This window comes from Carcharhinus amblyrhynchos, chromosome 6 (assembly GCF_965287045.1).
Source record: "Carcharhinus amblyrhynchos chromosome 6, sCarAmb.v2.hapA, whole genome shotgun sequence".
Taxonomy (NCBI): Eukaryota; Metazoa; Chordata; class Chondrichthyes; order Carcharhiniformes; family Carcharhinidae; genus Carcharhinus; species Carcharhinus amblyrhynchos.
This window is the reverse complement of record NC_137329.1, coordinates 52,868,867-52,887,986: the sequence shown is the minus strand read 5'-3', so window position 1 is coordinate 52,887,986 and position 19,120 is coordinate 52,868,867. Positions and strand designations below refer to the sequence as shown.

The 19,120-nt window shown below is 42.8% G+C and overlaps 1 protein-coding gene across 1 annotated transcript in view; it reads left to right on the top strand.

Moving 5' to 3' along the window:
* Window positions 1-19,120, top strand: part of trpm5 (transient receptor potential cation channel, subfamily M, member 5) — a 108,064-nt gene that overhangs the window by 58,713 nt on the left and 30,231 nt on the right. The window contains exons 13-19 of the mRNA XM_080191464.1: window positions 3,129-3,252; window positions 3,971-4,116; window positions 4,864-4,976; window positions 8,858-8,956; window positions 10,933-11,191; window positions 14,924-15,042; window positions 17,664-17,796. Of these exons, the coding sequence (XP_080047590.1) occupies window positions 3,129-3,252; window positions 3,971-4,116; window positions 4,864-4,976; window positions 8,858-8,956; window positions 10,933-11,191; window positions 14,924-15,042; window positions 17,664-17,796 (993 nt within the window). The remainder of the gene's footprint in view (window positions 1-3,128; window positions 3,253-3,970; window positions 4,117-4,863; window positions 4,977-8,857; window positions 8,957-10,932; window positions 11,192-14,923; window positions 15,043-17,663; window positions 17,797-19,120) is intronic.

The following is a 19,120-nucleotide window of genomic DNA, read 5'->3' as shown; positions in this document are numbered from 1 at the left end:
TCCTTGCTCTGGGAACAGGTGAAGATCTGCCTTGTTCACCGCAGAGTGTGGTAAGAAGGAAAAAGCAAAACACATTTATAATGAGGACAACATCAGGTAATTACAGCCTCCTGCCCATTTGTCACTTAGGCACCTTCAGTTTTGAGTCTCCCACCTCCAAAGATTTGCAGGTTAGGTTGATTGGTCATGCTAATTTGTCCCTTAGTGTCAGGGGGATTAGTAGGGTATATTGAGGGGTTACAGAGTTAGGGCCTGGGTGGGATTGCTGTCAGTGCAGGCTTAATGAGCCAACTGACCTCCTTCTGTACTGTAGTGAATCTATGATTCTCAACCTATATATACAGCAGTTGAATCCCTCTATTCCACGTCCCTCTCCCTCTTAAGTAATGTATTTAACTATACGTTACTAATTACTGTACAAAGCAAGTGAATGCCCTGGAAATTTGCATAGAAGCTTCTCTCATTACATCACCATAACCTTATGGTAAGCATTGCAGAAACCCCATTTATATGTGTGCACAAGATTGTGTGTGTAATAACATATTGTGCATGCATATGCATTACTGCCTGAGCGTGAGAATCCTAAGTGTGAGAATTTGAAGCACCGTATCAAAATATTACTTGGGTTAATTCAAAATAAAGTAAATCTTCTAGCATACTGCACCATTATATGAATCTCTATGTATTGGTGATCATGCTGGCCAGAACATCAGGAGGACTCACTGATGCTCTTTGAACAGTGGCACGGGATCTTTTACCTTCATCAGAAAAAGTAAATTGGACCTCTGTTTGACATCTTACCTGCAAGCAGGCATGTCAAACTGTGCAGCACTCTCTCAGTATTGCACTGCAGTGTCAGCCTAGCTAATGTGCTCAAGTTCCAGTCATTACTGTGCAGAAGGAGAGGCCACTCAGCCCATCGAGTTCATGCTGCCTTTCGGTAGACCAATCCGATCAGTCCCACTTTCCCTCTCTATCCTTGTCACACTGCATCTTTATTTCCCTCAAATGTCAATCCAATTTCTATTTAAAATCAATCTGCCTCCATTTCTCCACTTCCCTTTAGGCAGCAAGTTCGAGGTCATTATCATCTGTTACATAAAAATATTCCTCGTATTCTCTCTGTATCTCTTGCCAAAGGCCTTAAACCTGAGTCCTCACTCCTTGTACCATCTGCTTTTCTTTATCTCCCTTACATAAATCTATGTTAATCTAATACATCCCTAACAAATCTCACCTCAATCTCCTATGCTCCAAGGAGAACCCTAGTGTCTCCACCCAACTTTATGACTAAAACCCATCATAGAGTCATACAGTGCAGAAGAGGCTCTTCGGCCCATTAAGTCTGCGCCGACACATTGGAAACACCTGAACTCCCACCTAATCCCATCTGCCAGCATTTGGCCCATAGCCCTGAATGTTATGATGCGCTAAGTGCTCATCCAGGTATTTTTTGAAAGATGTGAGGCAACCCACCTCTAACATCCTCCCAGACAGTGAATTCCAGACCATCCCACCCTCTGAGTAAAAAAAGTTTTTCTTCAAGTTCCCCCCAAACCTTCTGCCCCTCACCTTGAACCTGTGTCCCCTCATGGCTGATCCTTCAACTAAGGGGAACAGTTGCTCCTTATCCATCCTGTCCTTGTCCCTCGTAATCTTATACACCTCAATCAAGTCGCTCCTCAGTCTTCTCTGCTCCAACAAAAACAATCCAAGCCCACCCAACCTCTCTTCATAACTTGAATGTTCTGTCCCAGGCAGCATCCTGGTGAACCTTCCCTGCACCCCCTTCAGTGCAATCACATCCTTGCTATACCAGAACTGCACACAATATTCTAGCAGTGGCCTCACCCAAAGTTCTATACAACTTCAACACGACTTCCCTACTTTTATAATCTGTGCCTCGATTGATAAAGGCAAGTGTTCCATATGCCTTTTTTACTACCCTACTGACATGCCTTTCCGTCTTCAGAGACTTGTGGACAAACACACCAAGATCCCTTTGTTCCACAGAACTTAACAATGCAGTAATAAATAACTAATGGTAAATGGTGGAGCGAGGTTTGAACTCGTAACCATGTGGCTCAGTTGAGTGCCATCATGAAACCAAGGATGTAATAGGTTGTTCTCTCCAACTATATTCTAAAATCATCAACAGGATCACCTTTTTTGTTTATCCCTTCATTGCATTTCCACATGGTGGCGCTAGTTCTCAAGTTCAATTTTTTTATTGCATTTATTCATTTTGGAATAAGCTTCATGATTAGTTTACAAGATAAAATGTTTGATAATGTCATTTGTTCAGTTCTACTCCAGTATATCCTTATGTTTTGGATGTAGGTCAGTTGCATGTTATGGTTGTAAAGCTATTCTGGATGTCCTGAGGGTTGTGAAAGGTGCTACATAAATGCAAGTCTTGCTTTCTGACACACTCTTGGTTGATAACCATTCAACTCTTGGTAACTTGCCTGTTATTACAATCTAGGCTTGTTGGAGCTGTTGTAGTTGGAAGTAAGTAACAAATCCAATGTTTAACAATTCATTAGCTAAAATAAAAACAAAGTGCTGAAAAAACCCAGCATGTCTGGCAGCATCTGTGGAGAGAGAAACAGAGTTAATGTTTCAGGCCCATTATGATTTAAGAACATTAACTTTAAGTTTTAAAGGTAAAGTTTATTTATTAGTATTACAGGTAGGCCTACCTTAACACTGCAATGAAGTTACTGTGAAAATCCCCTATAAGGTACGTGCCTCAGGCTGCAGCAATTAATTTACACACTGGTTTCCCATGCAGATTCGCATTGCACTCCCCTCTTCAATGACTGCCACAGGCTTTGATTTCTCCATCTTTGTTCACACATCCTTTATAATTCCCACTCTGACCCTTCACCACAACTTCCTAAACTCTCACTCTGGCTCTGTAGCACTGAGCTTCTTCTCTCTTTGATTTACCTGCCTGACTTCCTCCCTTATTAAGTTGCGTTAGCGGCAAAGCATCAATATAGCCTGTTGACACTTTATCTCTGTATTCAGCAAACTGTGACTCTGCTTTCATGTGGATTTAACTTTTGATCTCACATGTTAGTCTTGCCCTTGAAATGTGCGAGTAACGTTTCCATTCCTCACAGGGTCCAGAAGCAGTACCCGCAGCACTGGCCGCGTGCAAGATTTTGAAAGAAATGGCACATCTGGAATCGGACACCGAGACAGCTCGGAGCATGAAAAACGCAAAATATGATCAACTGGCACTAGGTACCATGAAACACACAGCCCAAGGAGGGGGCCCGAGCAACATTCCTTCCAACAACGCTCAATGCATTGATCATGGTCCTGATCATAGGATATTTATGGAAGCTTAAGTTTATTTATTAGTGTCACAAGTAGGCATACGTGAACACTGCAATGAAATTGCTGTGAAAATCCCCTAGTCGCCACCCTCCTACACCTGTTTGGGCACACTGAGGGAGAATTTAGCATGGCCAATGCACCTAATTAGCCTGTCTTTCGGGCTGTGAGAGGAAACCCATGCTGACATGGGATAACGTGCAGACTCCACAAACTGTGACCCAAACTGGGAATCAAACCTGGGTCCCTGGCACTGTAAGGCAGCAGTGCCAAAGAGGACAATCAGTTCAGTTCATTTTATGATAAAAATGCTGGAAAACTCAGGATAGTGCCTGAGTTGCTGAATTTCTCCAGCATTTTGTTTTGTTCTGGTTTGCCTTTTAATAGTTTGAACCTGTAACAATGCCCCCCACCCCAAACATCCTTCTTCCATGCTATAAATGTATTTTTCATATATACCTTGTCTGTGTTGCTTACTATGGTATATCTCTAAGATTCGAGAAGGCCACTTCTCACACACCACCTTTCAAGACTGGAGAGTCCAAGTCCATCAGATGAAGAGTCCTGTCTATCTGTAATGCAGCTGAATGGAGCATTAATGGTCTGTTGTTTTCTCTGGTTCCAGACGTGTTTGGCCAGTGTTACACTAACTGTGAAGACAGAGCCTTCTGCTTGCTGATTCGCAAGACCAAGTACTGGAGCAAGACCACTTGCTTGCAGTTAGCCACTGAAGCAGATGCCAAGTCCTTCTTTGCACATGATGGTGTTCAGGTACTTGCTTCTGATGGTGTGGAAATAATTGTACTCGATCATTAAAATATGTGTGCCACTGAACTTGTTGTCTTGATGAACTGATCTATATAACTGAGCTGTCTCACCTTTAGTTCACATTCAAACATGGTTGGGGGTGTGGGTAGTGGGTGATCTTACTGGGTCATCACGCCAGTCGAACAGCGTGGCGAGCTTGTAAGATCACAAAAGAGACAAAAAAAAATTAGTTTGTCCCCGATTTCTCACCTCTCGTAATGATACCGGCACTGGCACAAAGCTGATTTTAATACTTAAGCACTAATTTAGATGTTATCAATGAACCCAGGGCATAAAAGTCTGGGCTCATTTCCATTAACAGCCTGGACGGTGGAGATTGCAGGAGTAGTGGTGGAGGGGGAGGGGGGGTGGGTGCGGCATGATTGATGGAGGAGAGACAATATCCGAGGAAGTTGGGGATTGACAATTTCATGTCCTTCAGCAGAAAAGTACCATGGTGTATTTTACTTGCAGACACCAGACATCTGGGGCCTCAGTTTAACATATCATCCAAAAGACAGCACCTCCAACAGTGCAGAGCTCCCTCAGTGCTGCTATCAGCATTCGTCTTTGTTCTCAAGCCCTGAGTGGGATTTGGAGACTGGAATGCCACCAACTGAGTCACAGCTGACGTTCAGTAGGATCAATAAAACTAACTTTAACTTTAAGGCAGTAATCTCATTGTTTGTAACATTAGTTTCTGTATTTTAGGCACTGTTGACCAAAATCTGGTGGGGTGACATGTCAACTGATACTCCAATCTGGAAGTTGCTGTGTGGATTCTTGTGCCCTCTGCTGATATTTACCAATCTCATCAGCTTCAGGTAACACATCAGTGAGAAAACCTTCCAATCACTTGTATTTTATCTCAACAAGTCAAGACTTCTCAGTGCTTTGCATTATAAAGTACTTGTAAAGAGCTATAATTAATTTGGGAAAACTTTTCATTGCTATAACCTACTGTGATAAGAGCAAGGCCCAGTTTATTTACATTTTAGGTGGGATTGGTTGAAGGTGAAATATTTATCCTGAACCATCTTCATGGTGTCACTGAATCCTTGATGCAAATCATAAGAGAATAGATGAAGCATTTGGATATCTTATTAAATGATGGACAGTTCCCCGTAATGCAATATTCTTTCCATATTGTACTGCAGTATCGGTTTCATTTATCAACTCAAATCCAGATCCACTGCCCAAAGGTGAGTGTTTTACCAACTGAATTCTGAAACACAAGTACATTAAGCTGACCACCACGACTGCCATTGTGGAAACTAAGTTACAACAACAAGGCAACTCCGTCAGCTTATTCTTAAACAAGGTCTCATTGAGGTCAGCAGTTGTGTATTCAGGAAAGAGACTAATCTAACCTTGTGTCAGTTCCATAAACACTGCAATCCTGGTTTTGGCCACAGAATGAAACAAAGACAAGTTACCATGAAAAGTACCAAAAAAAAACAAGATGTGTTGATATATTATGCAAATGAAGGAGATTGTTTTCTATTGGATAAGAAAGGGAAAAATGCTATGGCTGTATATGCAAATTAAGGATAAAAAAGTTGCTTGTTTCTCATTTGCTGTAATTAACTATAACTGCTAATTGTCTGTATAAATCATCTGAACACCTAATGATGCATTGCGCTGCATGTGTGTTCTTGCTAGCAAGTAGTAAAAGCTTGGAAAGATTGAGTACTCACTGCGCATTGTCTGGTTAATCCTCAACACCATGACAAAGGCAAGTGCCCTGATCTTGGTGGACTGGCAAAATCCACACTCTGGGATTAGAAATACTTGTGGGGTAACACAGCACATTGCATTTTAAAACTGGAGATTCAGGGAGATAAGGAGAAAAAGATTGACAAAAACAAATGTCAGCCCCTCACGGTTAGGAAAGGGGGAATTCCTTACAGGAAAGAAAATAATTTCTGAGGAACTAAATTCGCACTTTGCTTCTGTCTTCACAGAGAAGACATGAATGATGTACAGGAAGTTTGGAAGATCCCATATTTTAATGAAGAACTGAAAGAAGTCAGTGTTAGCAGAGAAATGGTTTAGGGAAAATTAAGGCAGATAAATTTCCTGGGCCTGTTAACCTTCATCCCAAAGTATTTAAGGAAGTGCCCTAGAATTAGTAAATCCATTTTCCAAAATTCTTTGGACTCTGAAATGGTGCCTACAGATTGGAGGGTAGCTAACGTAAGCCCGCTATTTAAAAAGGGAGGTAGAGAGAAAGAAAGGAACTACAGACCAGTGAGTCTAATATCAGTGCTAGGGAAATTGCTAGAGTCTATTATCAAAGAGTTCATTACTCAGCATTTGGAAAGCAGTGATATAATCAAAACAAAGTCAACGTGGATTTACAAGAAGTAAATTATGCTTGATAAATCTACCAAAATTCTTTGAAGATGTAACTAATAGAGTTGACTAGGGAGCACCAGCAGATGTGGGTTATTTAGAATTTCAAAAGGTTTTCAACAAGGTCTCTCAGCATATTACTTTGTAAAGTTAAAATAGGTGGGATTTGCTGGTAATGTCTTGAGATGGATAGAAAGCCAGTTATCAGATAGGAAGCACAGAGTTGGTGCTTTTTTCTGATTGGCAGGCAGTGATTAGTGGGATGCCTCAGGGATTTGTTTTTAGGACCCCAATTGTTCACATTATATATTAATGATTTGGAAGAGGGAGCTGAATGTATATCTCCAAATTTGCAGATGATATTAAGTTGAGTGGAAGGAGGAGTTGTGGGGAGGATGCAGAGATGCTTCAGCATGATTTGGACAGGCAGTGTGTGTGGGCATCTATGTGGCAGATGCAGTATATTGCAGATAAATATGAGGTGTAAATTAAGTGCATACTCAAACAAGACCTTGGTGTCCTCCTACATCAGTTGCTGAAAGTAAGCAGGCAGTAAAGGAGACAAATGTTATGTTGGTATTCATAGCAAGAGGATTTGAGTATAGGAATAGGGATGTTTTGCTGTAATTGTATAGGGTATTGGCAAAGCCACAACTGGAGTATTGTGTGCAGTTTTGCTGTCCTTATCTGAGAAAGGATGTCCTTGCTATAGAAGGAGTGCAGCCAAGGTTATCAGGCTGATTCCTGTCATGTGAGGAGAGACTAAGTCGATTATATTCACTGGTAGAAGAGTGGGAGGGAATCTCAGAGAAACTTAAGTTTCTAATAGAAGTAAAGAGGTTACATCAGAAAGAATGTTCCCGATGGTGGGGGTGTCTAGAACAAGGGGTCATAGTTTGAGGATAAGGAGTAAACCTTTTAGAATTGAGGTGAGGAGAAATGTCTTCACCCAGAGGGTGGTGAATGTGTGGAATTCACTACCACAGAAGGTAGTTGAGGCCAAAACATTATGTGATTTCAAGAAGAAATTAGATATAGCTCTTAGGGCTAAAAGGATCAAGGGTTGTGGGGGGAAGCTGGAGTCAGGATATTGAATTTGATGATCAACTATGATCAAACTGAATGGCAGAGCAGGCTCAAAGGGCTAAATGGCCTACTCCTTCTAGTTTCTGTGTTTCTATGTATGCTTCTACGTAAGGAGTTCCCCAATTTCAAGGTTCTGGGGAAAATGTCAGAAAACAAGATTCTGTGATGACTCCTAACCTCAACATATGAAAGAGGACAGTCTGTAGGATGGTTGAGCACATGACCAAAGAGTGCGCAGGAGCAATTTATCAAGTAACATTGAAAATGATGAGAGGCAGCTCACAGGCTAGAAATTACAGCGAAATGGGCAAACAGTGGACTTTTACTTAGGTCCTCTCCGGGAACACGAGAGAGATACACTTCAGGTACGCCAGCCACATTCTATTTTGCAAGCTGTAGCAAGAGCCATCAATAAAATAATTATTCAAATGCTCCACCCACACTGATAGTGAAGAGAATCAAACAGTGGTCGATGTTTCAGTAGGGGAGCAGTTTGGGAACACTGATCACAGTTCAGTATACTTTAAGGTACTGATGTATATAGATAAGCATTGTGCTCAAGTTAAGGTGCTAAACTGGGGGAAGGATAATTACAACAATATTAGGCAGGAACTGAAGAATATAGATTGGGGGCAGATGTTTGAGGGCAGATCAATACCTGGCATGTGGGAGGCTTTCAAGTATAAGTTGATAGGAATTCAGGACCGGCACATTCCTGTAAGGATGAAGGGAGGGAATCTATGCGTGGAGCCAGAGGAAATGGATGAGGTATTAAATGAGTACTTTGCGCCAGTATTCACTAAAGAGAAGGACTTGGTGGATGATGAATCTGAGAAAGGATGTGTAGATAGTTTGAGTCATGTTGAGATCAAAAAGGAGGAAGTATTAGGGTTCTTGAGAAACATTAAGACAGACAAGTCCCCAGGGCCTGATGGGGTATACCCCAGGATACTGAAAGTGGCAAGGGAGGAAATTGCTGGGGCCTTGAGGAGAGATGGCAGGAGGCTTGCGTTAAACCTGAACACCAGAATAGTTAGGGCCGAATGGTCTCCCTCTCTATGTCTTGTTTCTTTTGCATGTATTCCAAGTAAATTTATTTACGCAAATTTAAGCTTTACATCCAAATCAAGGAATTTTTGAAATTTATTTGCTGCAGTAATGTAGGAACTGCAGCAATTGATATACACACAGTAAACTCCCACAAACAGCAATAAGGTAAATGACTAGATGTTTCTCTTGACACTTCTTTCTTGTTCCCTTTCAGTGTACATGACCATGCATCCATAGGAAAAGCTGAACAACTGAAAGAGCTGGATAGCTTGGACACAGAAGATACTTTGCTGCTCCATGATGAAGCAAACAGGTTGGTCCAGGCAATAATTGTCCCAGCATTGAACAGCAGTGGGGCAGGGCTAAATGGATTCAAGTTGGATAAAAGCAGCTTTTGGTTTCATCCAGAGGTCTAATGTGGCTAATCTTTACTCTGCAAACAGACAGTCAAACACTCCGAGGTAATGACCTTTCTGAGACAAAAAGTATAAGAGTGCTCCATCAGAAATAACTAACCTGCCATTATGTAGGACAAGCATATTGAACTGGCAGCCCAATTGTGTTACATGAAGTCCCTCTCTGTGCCCCCTGCCCCTGCTCCACCTTGGAGTCACTGATCTAAATGCTGGTTAGAACTGTCAGTAAAATTGAAGATTTCCGCTCCTCCAATCACAGCTTGTTTCTTTCCCAGATTTGCTGCTGATAGGCTCTCTAGTTTTGAGCACCACTAGGCCTCAGGCCTTGCCCTAGGTCTCTCTCTCCTTCCCATCACATCTCCTCCCCTGTCAGTTTGATGGTGAGGGTAAAGGTGGTTGGGTGAGAGAAGGTGGGTACTGCTAAACCATGCAATTGGTGGATTTTCAACAAAGGTTCTGTGACAACCGGATCCAATTCATCTCAGCAAAACTGGAGTGTTGGACACCTAACTGTATAGATTGTTGACATCAATTTTCCTGTAAACATCCAATCCAGATATGAGTGACCTTATGTTTACTAGTATTGCCCATCCAGGACTGACTATTCTTATGACATAAATTGTAAGAGTGGGTGTGAGAGAGCTGAGTGTGTGCACATGAGAGAGATGATTACATGAACATATGTGCATATATGTGTGTTAAGAGAGCAGGGAGTGTGTATCTGGCTCTCTCGCAGTCTGAGTTCTCATTCGCCCTCATCCCCATACACCAATGCACATTCTCATCCACTCTCAATTTGTTTACTACCTTTTACCATTTCTATGCCCATCGAAGACTTTGGGAGCATCTCTGACACAATACATAGAATCCCTATAAATACAGAAGGAGGCCATTTGGCCCTTCGAGTCTGTACCAACCAGGCCCTATTTCCATAACCCCCATTTACCCTGCTAATCCCCTGACAGTAGGGTCAATTTATCATGATCAATCAACCTAGCTTGCACATCTTTGCACTGTGGGAGAAAATGGAGCACCCGGAGGAAACCCATGCAGACACGGGGAGAATGTACAAATTCCACACAGCCAGTGACCCAAGCTGGGAATTGAACCTGGGTCCCTGACGCTGTGAGGCAGCAGTGCTAATCAGTATGCCACTGTGCCGCCCAATAGCCAATACTGTAGCTGTATGATAATAATGGGCTTTAATGGCGCATTTAATCAGGAAAGATGAAAGAGGTGGCATATTGATATCCTGGGATGTATTATTACCTTGAAGCACATTCAGTTTGCATTATTTTATATTTGCCTGCATTCATTGTATTCAATTTTAAATCATGTCAGTATTTTAACAGCACTAGAAGCATATGAACTGTATACTGGACAAATTTTAGGGAATATCCTTGGAGCTCCTGCACTGAATCTGCAAGTTTCCTAAAAGTGTGTCACAGCAGCCATCTCTGCACCTGAACCTGGGTTCCCACCACACTCCCGGGGAAGCTATGGCGATGGAATGGGAGCAGACCCAAGGATATTCCCAATCAGCATTAAGCATGCTTCCACATTTTCACATTTTGGGAGGGGGATTAACTGGCCCATGTTGGTTACACTGGTGAGATATGTGTGATTCTTTTTAAATGGTCCACTGCAGAGAAGGTTGCAGATTACATTCGTGTGAGCTTGCCTTGGAGTCTGGGAGCACAGTGATAAACTGGATCCATGATTCTGCTGCTGGATAAAGGGCACCGGATTCAGCATGGGGCAAGTGGACAGCCGTCCACTGGAACCCAAACAATGTAGCACCAGTTCGAAAAGCATTCTTGTTCCTATTTCACTCGCGTTGAAAATTCTAACTCATTATTTTACTGCCTGACAGTGAGCACGATGCAAAGGATAAAAGCGTACTCTGTGGAGAGAACGAAAGTAGGAAATTTATCTTAAGAAGGTGGAAGAAGTTCTGGGGTGCTCCGGTCACCGTATTCCTGGGGAATGTGATCCTCTATTTTGCGTTCCTTTCCCTTTTCGCCTACATTTTGCTGGTGGATTTCAAACCTCCTCCTCCTGTTGGTCCTTCAATGGCAGAGATAACACTATACTTCTGGGTCTTCACTTTAGCGCTGGAGGAGCTGAGACAGGTGAGGAGACCAGCCTTGTGTCTTTAAACCCATAACCATATCACTGTGGCGCTAGCAGAGTTGTTGAGGGAGAAAGAGCCTGCAAATCTCCTGATGTGTATAGAAGGAGAACTTAAATTAGTGACACAGATGCAAGGTTTTAGATGGTGGAAAGGAATGGAAGCTTTCGAGTATTACTACCCTGGAACAACTCAAATAAAAACAGCACACAGTTCTCAGTGCGAAAACAGAGAGGGGCAATATTTGAGTTTTTAGTTTATTTACTAGTGTCACAAGTAGGCTGACATTAACACTGTGAAGTTACTGTGCAAATACCCTGTTCGGCACCCTGAGGGAGAATTTAACATGGCCAATACACCTACTCAGGCCCTATCCCATGTATTTACCCTGCTAATTCCCCTGACACTAAGGGGCAATTTAACATGACCTAACCCACACATCTTTGGACTGTGGGAGAAAGCCAGAACACCTGGAGGAAACCCACGCAGACATGGGGAGAACATGCAGACTCCACACAGACAGTGACCGAAGCCGGGAATCAAACCCAGCTCCCTGGCATTGTGAGGCAGCATTGCTAGCCACTGTGCTGCAAGGTGCTTCAGGTGAAGGCTGATGTTAGTGATTGTGTGGGCCAGTGATTCACTGCTGAAGCCTAGGTTCCCAGCCATGTCAGAACAGTGGAATGAATGCCACCTCCATTTGGTGACTGTGGGGGCCTGTGTATGAAATAATTTTGAGCAGTCTCGATGCAGATTGTGGCAGTGTCTGCAGTGAGAGAAAACTGAGTCAATGTTTTGAGCCTGTATGACTCTTCTTCCCAAGCACTTCAGAACGGTCATTTGGATTTAAAACATTGACTTTACTTTCTCTCTCCACAGATTCTGGACCTGCTGAGATTTTCTGGCATTTTTCTACTTTTTGTTTCAGATTTCCAGCATCCGCAGTATTTTGCTTTTATCATATTTTAGTGGGCTTGGACCCAAAACACACAATTGCCCCTGATTTAACACCAATTGGCATTGTTAAATTGGCCATCTCATCCAAAAAAAAGCAGAATGACCAGCCTCCCTGCTGCAGTCAGAAATGCTCCTGATGTTAGGATTGAAGAAAGTTTTCGGGCAAAGTAGAAGGAACATTAATCTATAAATAAACCAACAACCAGTGCACTGGATTCTTCACTTACAGAACAGATTGTCCCACCTCATTCAATCATACCAAAATAGCCATACTAATTTAGTCACAATGTCAATACAAGCACACCTCTTTCCTCTTCCCAGTGCAGCAGTACAAGTACATATACCTAATGAGGTGACAGTAAAATGGAGCAGCGTACAAGCCTGCGCATCTGTGGCAATGGATCAAATGCTATTTAAGTGCTTTCCAAAAAGAAGCACTTGCGTGACTTTTTGCAGGCAAGTTTGTTGGGAATTTAAATATTGTGAAGACAATCCAGAGTGCACCAAACCCTCAAAGGTATATATTCCATGCTGATTTGCACATTAGTACTGTCACTTCTCACTTCTTTAACACCAGAGAAGTGGGAGTCATCAAAACTCCGTCTCAGGCTCAACTGGAGAATTGTATCCAATTCTGGATGCTGCACTTCAGGGAGGTTGCAGAGGCTTCAGAAAGGGTACAGTAAAGATTTAGGGGATTGGTTCCAGGGACAAAGGTGCCACAGTGGTTAGCTGCTGCCTCTCAGTGCCAGGAACCTGGGTTCAATTTCAACCTTGGGTGACTGTGCAAATTCCACACACACATTCTCCCTGTGTCTGTGTGGGTTTCCTCCAGGTGCTCTGGTTTCCTCCCTAAGATGTGCAGGTTAGGTTGATTGGCTGTGCTAAACTGCCCCATAGTATGTCAAGATGTGAAGGTTAGGGGGATTCGCGTGGTAAATACATGGGGTTACGGGGATAGGACCTGGGTGGGGTTGTTGTCGAAAAGTCAGTGCAGACTCAATAGGCTGAATGGCCTTCTTCTGCACTATTGGGATTCTATGATTTTTATTCTCTGATCTCAGACAGTTGGATAGATTGGAGAAAACTGGGACTGTTCTCCTTAAAGATTGGGAGTTTGAGGGGAGGAAGTTCATAGGGGTGTTGATAAATCATGAGGAATATAGACTGGATTGATGGGGAGAAACTGTCCCCATTGACTGACAGATCATAAAGCACCACAGGACACTGATTTAAAATGATTGGTAAGAGAATTGAAGGCGACATGGGGAACAGCATTTTACTCAGACTGATTAGGTATGGTAGAGGCAGATTCAATTGTGGTTTTTCAGAAGGAATTGTATAATTATCTGAAGACAAAACATTTGCAGGGCTCCAGTTACATGAGTGGGAGTTACTCTTATGGAAAGCCGATACGGATATAGTGGGCTGAATAGCCTCCCTTTTTGATGCAAACATTCTTTGATTCCAGAAATGCAGGGAAGTGGGACTGCTGTTTTCACAGTCACCATAAGAGGGAGCCTGCTACTTATTTTTAAAGTTAACAGTTTTAAATTTGTGGTGTTCGGGCCCTGGACCAGAACCCCAAGGTATATTGTGAAGCCAGACTGGACCCCAACAATTTTAACATTGTTCATATAAATGTGAGGATATGATGTTTCACTCCAGGAGTAATCCCACTGACAAATGAGGGATCTTTTATAGTAAAACAAATGTTACTTAATAACACAGTTTAACTACAAACTCTAACAAATGAAGCAGCTTAATAATTAACAATTGAACCATATTTAAAAATGCAAAGAAATAACTTTAATTTCTAACTTATCACTGTTTCAGTTCCAAATAAGCAACATTCTTCTTACAGACTTAAATGTCACTTTGAGTATAGTTATCAACAATGAATAGACTTGCTCTAATGAGTATAAACAATCTTGAAGCCTTCAGAGAGAAAATGAGTCCCAGAGCACCTTGTCTTGAAGCATCCTCTGTCTTGAAACAGTTCCCAGCTAGAACTGCAAAAGCCTCTTTCTCTCAGCTACAGACCCACATTATCACATGACCCTGTCAATCAACTTCCCAAAGAAACTTATGGGTAAACAAAAGTTCATTAGCTCTATCAAATAACAAGCCCCCAGCTGAAATGAGTAATTAACTTGCTATTACAATCCTTGAGATAAATATTTTCCAGACACCCTGACTGCATGTAGCATTTTTTTTATTCATTCCTGGGACATCACTGGCTGGCCTGCATTTAGTGCTCATTTCTAATTGCCCAAGGCCAGTTGAGAGTCAACCACATTGCTGTGGCTCTGGAATCACAGACCAGATAAAGGACATTAGTGAGCTGAATGGGTTTATCTGATAATCAACAAAGGTTTCCTGGTCATCTGTAGATTCTTAATTCCAGATTTTTTTTATTGAATTTGAACTTTACCATCGTGCTATGGTGGGATTTGAATCCAGGTCCCCAGAACATTAGCTGAGTTTCTGGATTAATAATCTAGTGATAATACTACTAGACCATTGCCTCTCCATATGGGCCACCTCGGTTATAAATCATTCAGTGATAATGCATGTCCACACACTGTCACATATATTCTCTAATTTTCTCAAGTCCTGCTATGAAAGGAACTCACTGATACAGCACAAGCTGTTGTTGGTGGACTCTATTTATACCTACCTCCCTAAATAAGCATCCTACTCGGCCAATTGACTTGCTCACAATATTGAGATTGCTTCACAAATTGTAATTGGATGTTTTTTGTTCTCTCTCCAGAGTTTTTTCACCGAAGGAAACACTAACATAGTGAAGAAATTTAAACTGTATGTGGAGGATTCATGGAACAAGTGTGATATGGTGGCCTTGATACTGTTCATAGCTGGAGTGACGTGCAGGTCAGTGTTGGGGTCTCTGTCATTGGGGTCCTAAATCCCTGAGGGATTTCTGTCGGACTTCACCCACCTAAACACCAGTGGTCTTCGACTGCTTCTCCAACCAGTTGGTGGTGCTTGTGTCAGGAATCCAGCCAACACTCTCCCACTGCCCATTGGGCAAAGTGCCAATGCCCAGGGGGGCATCTTGGCACTGTCCAACAATGGGGCAAGGCCTATTTGAGCAATCAGTGGGGATGGGGGGGGGGGGGGGGGGTCCCACTCTGCATGGGGATCCTTGGGGGAAAGAGGGAAGCCAGCGATCAAGAGGGTCAGCCTCTTGAGGGGGTCAGGACTATGGGGGGAGTGTCAAACTGTCAGGAGTGGGGGAATGGATGAGGAGCTGGAAATTGGAGCAGGGTGGGAGGGAGTGCATGGGGCTGGGCCAGGGAATAGTCAGGGGGCCAGCAATTGCGCTGTGAGTGGGATGGGGGGCTGGCAATGCGGGGATTGTGGGGCTGGCCTGCAATTGGGAGGCCATCAGTGCGTATGTCAATCTCGGCGCTGACAGATTAGGGCATGAGCGCTGGTCCATTCAGCATGCTGATTTCAGCCTCTCCAGTGAGAATGGGTCCTGCCCCCTCAAATGTAATATTCACGTTGGTGGCCTTTGCAGTGCACAGCATGTGGGAATTTCTTCTCTGAATTCCCAGTGAAAAAGAGAGCGTGAATTATTCCAGTTTTCACACAAATTCAACACTTAGAATTTTTTGAGAGAATTCTGGCCAGTATCTTTCTTAATTAATCAAAAACTGCACGGAAGAAATAGGTGCAGCTCAAGGCAGGTAAAGCAAGGCAAGGCCAAGAGTGAATGACCTGTTAGACATCCTACATTTCACAGGTAACACTGAAATCACTGGTTATTCAGTACCTTCAAGTGTGGAAGGCAGGAAGATTAATGACAAATTGGCTGTTGGCAAAAGGAGGTTAAAAAGAGACAAATAAAAAGACAAAACTTGTGTAGAGAGGAGATGTAAATGACAATAGCAGACTCATGAGTCCCTTTTGTCATTTAATTGCTCCTCCATTCCCTTTTTCTCTTTTCCTGATCCCTGCCTTTTTCCTGTCTTATAATTACTTTAAGCCTCTAACGTCTCAAACATTTTCTTCAGTTGCGCTGAAAGAGCACCAATTGATTATGTTTCTCTTTCCAAAGGTGCTGCTTGACCTTTTGAGTTTTCCAGTTGTCCATTTCCACTGGAAGCAAGGACTGATTCAGCATTTTGTTTTGGCTTTGAGTGGTCACACTTCCTTGTCATTACACTAGTAATTGGCTATGGAGGACCTGGGTACCTCTGTCTCTCTGCCAGTATTACAGGCAATTGAGATCATCTCTTGGGTTTCTTCTTTTCTATTATTCCCATTGACATCAATGAAAAAGAAAACCGGATGAGGATAGATATTCCAAATTGCTCTCGCTGCCGCCCAAGGCCAGTTTCAACCTGTTGAAATTTGACTGCACTGAAATGTGAACAGTCGTGTTTCCTTTCAATATACTTGCTGGAGATTCTGTTCACTGTTAATTGAAGTGCTTTGCATTTGTGTGAGGTGTATTACAAATCTCCTGTCTCCAATGTGTTGCTGTTTTTCTCATAAAATCATAGAATTCTACAGAGCAGAAGGAGGCCACTCGGCCCATTCAGTCTGCACCAACCACAATCCCTCCCAGGCCCCATCCCCACAACCCCACACATTAACCCTAGCTAGTCCCCTGGACAGTAAGGGGCAATTTAGCATGACAATCCAGCTAACCATCTTTGGACAGCAGCAGAAAACCGGAGCACTTGGAGAAACTCTGAGATATGGGGAGAATGTGCAAACTTCACACAGACAGTGACCTAAGCCGGGAATTAAACCCGGGTCCCTGGTGCCGTGAGGCAGCAATGCTAACCACTGTGCCACCGTGCTGCGCCATATCTCTCATGTCTTCCCTAGCTGCCTCTCTGAGGTTCTCTTTGGGATTTTTGTTTCCCCAGCCTGTCATGATCTCGCCCTCTTTTCCATCGATATTTGCCCACCACCAATTCTGCTGACACTTTGATTATTTTTCATGTGTCAATAGATTTGCTCTATTTCACTAGACCATGCGGATTACAATTCATTTGAATACTAATGGTACTTTCTTATTTTAAACCACTATTTCACGAGATCACAAATACATTTGTTGTATCCTGCCCATAATTGTAATGTCCAGGAAACAATATAAAATTGTAACAAAACTGTCTTCCTCCTTTGGTTGTATTTAAAAAATCTGGCATAAATGTCAACCTAGTCCAGTCAATATTATTTTGTAATATCTTCAATCAGTCTCAAAACTTAAAAAGACATTGATATGCTTGGCATCCTAGCCGATTGAATTCATTGAACTGATTTGTTCTGAATGAAACAAAGCTAAACCTTTCTTGCCTCAGCCTTCTTGACCAGCCTTCTGGTGAGCTGAAAATGAATTTGTCTGCTGCACCTATGCTAACAGGAGCATTTGACATATCTTTTCACATTGTGTCTCCACTCTACACTAATAAGTGAGCTTTTATTTAATCTGTGTTTGTTTTTCTAAGTGGCAATGTTCTCCCTTCCTTTTACAGAATGTTATCGGTCACATACAATGCAGGCCGCACAACTCTGTGCCTAGATTTCATGGTGTTTGCCCTGAGACTGATCCATATTTTTGCCATCAATAAACAGTTGGGACCGAAGATTATCATTGTGGAACGAATGGTGGGTGCCAGTAATTGTGGTGGCACATTTTACAACCAGGATTACTATCTAACGTGGATGTACTTATCGACGTAGGGTGCAAGAAGAACCACAGAATAGGCCTGGTAACTTAAGCATCAGGGAGCTCTTTATTATAGGTGTGCACTGTCCCACAGTCAGATCCTAAACTGCTTAACCGAGTTCCACCCTGGGGCACCCCGCGCTCTGAAAGGGGCAGTACACACCCAACATACATATATCTCAGTATCACAAACATTTCCTTTTCCTTCTCACTGACATTTATAATGATTGAATTTAGTGACATCGGAGTGCTCAGACAGAATTCCGACTGGATGGAGTTTATAATGTGCTATGATACCACCCACATCAGGAAAGGCCCAAGTCTGATTCCTGCTCAATGCTCAGCATTGATCTCAGCTGGAGTAGCTCCACAAAATGGCCTCCAAACCCCTGGACTTGCTGTGGCAAAACAAAATCAGGGAGATTAGATAATTGCCCTCTTTACTTCCACTGGAAAGTATATGTGTGACTACTGAATGAAGGAAGGAGCGATCAAAGCAAAATATTGCAGATGTGGAATCTGAAACCAAGTCAAAAAAGTGCTAGAAAATCTCAGCAGGTCAGACAGCATCTGTGGAGAGAGGATAGAGTCAACGTTTCGAGGATAGCTCTGATGAAGGATCATCCAGACTCGAAATGTTGACTCTATTCTCTCGCCACAGAAGCTGTCAGATCTGCTGAGATTTTCCAGCATTTTCTCTTTTTGTGAAGGAAGGATTGAGCTTGATTATCAGTCACCTCAGCTCAACCCCAACTTTCATAGAATCATAAAATAGAATCATTAATCTCTGCAGTGCAGGAAAGGCCATTCGGTCCATTGAGTCTACACCGATAGCAATCCCACACAGCCCATATCCCGTAACCCCATGTATTTACCGTACTAATCTCCCTGATATTAAGGGGCAATTTAGCAGAGGAAACCCACGCAGATACGGGGAGAACATGCAAACTCCACACAGTGACAAGAGGCCAGAATTGAATGCGGGTCCTTGGAGCTGTGAGGCAGCAGACCTCACCTCCGTACTGCTCCATGAGGAAACGACTAGTGGGTCTGCTAGATGGTGGTGTTATGCAGTTAAAAACTCATTTCGAAGTTAAATAAGACATCAAGCTGAGACCCAGTCTGGATCAGCTGCAGACAATTGCCTAGGTGTAGTTGATAACAAGGCAACAGAGTCGTGGTAGGGCTAAAGACAATGGCTTCAGTGTTCCCAATGTTCGGTTGCTGGAAATTTCTGCTCATCCGGTTCTGGTTCTTGAACGT